At 36.7% G+C, this 4952-nt stretch overlaps 1 protein-coding gene across 4 annotated transcripts in view; it reads right to left on the reverse strand.

The window, feature by feature from the left end:
• The window catches only part of LOC102672540 (BTB/POZ domain-containing protein kctd15-like), a 42533-nt gene that overhangs the window by 15529 nt on the left and 22052 nt on the right, over positions 1-4952 (reverse strand). For 2 of the 4 annotated variants that reach the window (XM_031511933.1, XM_031511932.1), the window contains exons 2-3: positions 1783-1866; positions 1045-1260 (exon numbers count right to left, since the gene is read on the reverse strand). In XM_031511933.1, coding sequence (XP_031367793.1) covers positions 1045-1260; positions 1783-1811 — 245 coding nt within the window. In that variant the 5' untranslated portion in view covers positions 1812-1866. The remainder of the gene's footprint in view (positions 1-1044; positions 1261-1782; positions 1867-4952) is intronic. The other 2 variants (XM_006618668.2, XM_006618667.2) reach the window with 1 other exon arrangement.

Here is a 4952-nt window from a genome sequence, read left to right on the forward strand (position 1 = left end):
AGAAGTAATTATATTTGGAGTTATAATGATTCAAAGTTTTTCTAATTTTAATAGGATACAATTGGATTTGGTACGATTAGAAACCACTCTTTTCTTTGTACGATGATATTTCGGGAATTGGAAGTTGTATAGATATAAATAAAGAGGTATTTTAAAGAACAAGGTTTGTTTTTAATGATCCTTCATTGAAGACTAGAGGACTTCTCTATAGATTCATATTTTTAGACTTATAGCGGTTTAAGATTTAATCGAGTTTTCAGATAAATTAACGATGATAATATTATAAGTAATATTTCTCGATTTGGTTACCAAGACTTTAGACATCAAAATGGTATAAGATTAAAGCGTCTTCTTGGCGCAAACTGGCGTTGTGCTTTCACGTTACGTCTCTTTTATGCATAAAGTGCACGAATATACCGCAAATAGCCTTTGGACACTGTCGGGTATGGTAACGGTGTGCCTGATTACGAACGATATGTTCTCTGAGATATTGCCTGCTACGAACATCCTGGAGCGTTGTCGATGGTCACGTTTCCGCGATCCGGACATCACGCTCCCTTTCTACTCTCTCGCCATGGAATTCTTCGGACTGTGGAAACGCTTTTCGCGAAATCGCTCAAGACCTTTGCTTTCAGATAATGATTTAATATCTATCTTTACAATAATATTCGCGATCATCTTTGATAATATATTTTCGAATAAGAAAATTCCAAATATAATATAAAATTCCAAATATATCTTTATTGAAGTAATAAAAAAATACGATGAAGATGGATCAATCAAAAATTGATTAAATCAAGATATTCGAAGTCGATTTCAACTTTCCCGTTGGAATGTTGTCGAACGTCTCTCGATACTTGGTAAAAATCTCTATCTCGCATTCATTATCGGATTTCACTTTTCAGCGCGTAATACTATTAAAACGTTCCTTCGAACTTTCCACAATACTAGGACACTCGACCTTTAACCCTTTCGATCTTTATCGATACTCGAAAATCGTAATATATTATTTTTAACGAATTTTAAAGGATTGAACGCACTTACTTGGTCAGAGTTTCGAGCGAGGAGGTGTATATCGTTCCACCTACGTCGATGTGGACTGGAGCCGTGTACCTGGAAGCGGCTGCCACGCAGGGTATTCCGGTCATCTTCTGGTTGTAGGATGCTGCAGCCGGAGTCGGTGGCGTCGGTGATGAAGAATTGGACATTGTGGGCGACGTGGCCGGCGAACTGCTTGGCGACAGCAATCTGAAAAAGATACTTTCAACATTAGCCACCATCAGGCCCTGTTCCTTCTACGAGGATTCGAAGCGTTTGCTTCGATGCTTTCGAAAATAATGGCGGATTACAATTTTTTTCAAGCTGTTGTTTCGAAAAGGGTAGTGCTTTCTTTCAAACTCTTGAGAATATTATTCTGCGTTAATTTCGATGCGAATCGATACTCTTAAAAGGGGATGCAAATTTTTGAAGATTATAACTTTAAAATTACTTCTGATATCAATTTCGAAGAGAATTATTTCGTGTTAATTTTTATCGTCCGTCGTTTCGAATTAATTCAATTGATTTATCAGTTTAGCAAGAGGAAAGATATTACACCGTTTTCATTATTGAGATTTATGCGTTCGTGAGCAATTCTCGTTACACGCCACGATCAATTGTGAGACGTTACGCAAGATCGAAGAATTTCAATTGCATCGAGATGTATCATTTTCTCCGTGTTCCACGGTATATTAAGCGTTGATCTTTAAGAGGTAGGTATAAATTGAGCGTAGTTCTATTTACCTCATTTTAATTTGAGCGCTAGGGAACATATTGCGTTGCGCCAGCTCCGCCTTCGCCTCCTTTACGTCGGCCTCACATTTCCGTCTGCAATTAAAAATGATTAAAAACCTCCAGTATGCTCAACTTCTTCATTTAAGTTTAATTTCAAGAAATTCTTCACGTGAATTTCACTTTGAATTCTTTTATGCTAGTAATAAAATAAAAATTCGCGGATTTCATACAAAAGTTTTTACAAAAGTTTTGACAATCTAATTACAATAATAAAAATATATCACATATAAACTCTCACGATATATATTTTTAAAACGTTGTACGAACGAACAAATTCCAGAATTGTAATCAAGAGACTTGATAGTAAGTTGAAAGAAGTTCCAAAACGCGATATAAATATTTTATCTTTCGCTTTAAATTCCGATTGATTACCTTTTCATGGATCCAAAAATTATTCCGGAAATCACACAGTCACATTCGATTACTTTTCGTAACGAGTATCAAAGGAAACAATGTTTAAAATTCCTCTCTCACTTCTTTTTAAATACACTTATCAAGTTTTCTCTCGTTTTAGAGTGATAAAAACAGAAAGAACGAAAGAAAATCCTCGACTTCCATTCATCGTTTCCACGCCGTAACGTATGCGATTCATAGCTAAACTTTATGACCGCTATTTATAAGTCATAAGTGAACATTAGAGAAGACAAAACGTACTTGGATATTCTTATGACTAATTGCATCTCCCATTTCATTCCTCAATTTTTTCCCTTTTAAATTAACCAAAAATTTTCCCATTGTTTCGCACAATAGAAATGAAACGATTTATCGTTTTTTGTATCGTAACTACTTAAGATTTAAGAGCGCGTAAGTCATAAACAAATATTATGAGACAAAATGAGACAAAATATTAACATTTCTCGATTTTTCATCAACCAAAATTTCTTTTATTGGTTTACACAATAAAAATTGAACGAATTGGTACCCAATTTATCGTTTTCACTCCATAGCCATTTAAAGGCCGCAATTTATTAATCATAAATGAATATTAAAGGGGATAAAAATTGTTAACACTCTTACAACTTGATCTCTTAATTTTTTCCCCTTTTAAACCGAATCGAAATTTTTATTTCCATTACTTACACATAAAAATGGAACGAGACATGGAAAGAACCCGATACAGCCGATTCACTTCACGTACATTCAACCACGGCGAAGCCACGGTTTACGGCCGCCATTTAGAAGTCAAAACAACGGTGCACACGCTGACATTAGCGCGGCTAACTTTCCCTCTAACGAGGTCGCGCGCCATTTCAACCGGCTCGATTTAATTTATCGATCCTCGCGGTTGGTCGACGACGACAAAAGCCGACGACGATCTGGTTGCGTTGTTTTCGGTTTTTGATTTTCGGCCGATCGAAAAGTATCCTTCCATACCCCTTGGATGCCGCGCCCGTGGATTTTCCATATGTATTAATAAGGCAATTAACCTGGAGAGAGGGAGGGGGAGGAACAATGTTTAACGAGGGAAAGCGAAACCCCCGGCTGGGTTGGTCCGACGAATGAGAGAAAAGTGGAAGGGAGGATGGACGGTTTTGGTGGACGGTGGTTTGCGAAGAGAGGGAAGGCTGGATTCATTTCCAAGCTTGTGTACACACCGAGATCCTGGCCCCGGCTTTGTTCCAAAGTACGGCTCCTGCCTTCGTTGCGCGGATATCCTTCCGGTTTCGCGATTTTCCAACGGAACCGTGGTTTCGTTTCGAGAATAAAATGCCGGGAAATTTTCGCTATTATTCTTAAAAAACGTGAAATAGAAATAGAAAATAGGGAGGGAGCTTGTAACATGCGTGGAGGAATTTTTAAATTTAATTTCGCTCTTTTCCCTCAGCGAATAAAATGGCGAGTAGTTTTGGAGGAATTTTTATTCGTGGAAGTTATTTCTATTAGTAGAAGGATTTTATTGTATAATAAAATTAATATAGACAAAGGTATAACGATGATTAGTGAGATAAAACGAAAGGATTTATAATATAAAATAATGATTTTCATATTCGTTACAAAAATTCGGAATGTTATGGAAATGAAATATGGAGCTAGCTGTTATTGGAAAATAAGGATACGTAACTGTAACTGGTATAAAGTAGATCGTGCATAATTTTGCTTCGTTGTTCGGATTCAGGTTAGAAATACGTTTGGAGATATTTGAAAGCGTGAAACACGACGCGAACGAATTTATGAGTGAAATCAGGTTTACGGTTTCAGACTGCGTCTTATCAGAGATTGTAATTTAGAGTTACATTTGCACACCGTATCTGGATATTCGTTTTTTCTTAATAATTAACCGTCATAATTACTTTTCTCGTTAATTCAATACAATTAATTTACCAAAAGTTTAATTTCCGTTTTTCAAATACACTTCTCGGATATTTCGATTATACGACGTTGTATTAATTCTTTCACGGACGTGAATCGTATTCACGCGTTACTTTTCTTCTTTGATTTTTCACAACACCGAGGCGTCTGGTATTTCCTGTATACGTTTCACGATTGATCATGTTCCATTGACGTTTTTAAAATATTACTGCTGGCTTAAGAGGTAACATTGATTTATCGTACAACCCACGCAGCAATGTACACGAATTCTCTTCTGTTTCAATGCACTTCGTGTTTTCTTTTAAGCCATTTAATTCTCAATTGATCCAAAGCGCGTTCTCCAGACTTCAACACAGAGAATCAGATAATTCCTACAATACAAACAACCAATATACATTATATCGTATATTTATTCAAGAATTTGCTTATCAGAAATTTTTAAATATCCCATTTGTAAAATCAATTCGAATCAATTAGATCTCCATTAATGCGAATAATAATAATAATAATAATAAATTTTACTCCACCACACGTCAATCTATCAAATCGATCATAATTCATCATAATTTCATCAAACATACCTTACCCCTGCACTTCTCTCCCCTCTAAACAATCCTCTAATTTTCAACTCGTAATCCGAATCCTCAATTACCACATCGACATCTCGAAATCTTTTTCCCACAATAACGCACGAGCACGCTCGTCAGAGAGACGAGCGCATCAAGGATACCGCAATCTTAAATCAACGGAGCAACATCACCCCCTCTCGATGTGCGCGTTCGAGCTCTCGTTCCACCTCCCCCCCCCCC

Source organism: Apis dorsata, unplaced genomic scaffold (genome assembly GCF_000469605.1).
Source record: "Apis dorsata unplaced genomic scaffold, Apis dorsata 1.3 scaffold_365, whole genome shotgun sequence".
In the NCBI taxonomy this organism is placed as follows: Eukaryota; Metazoa; Arthropoda; class Insecta; order Hymenoptera; family Apidae; genus Apis; species Apis dorsata.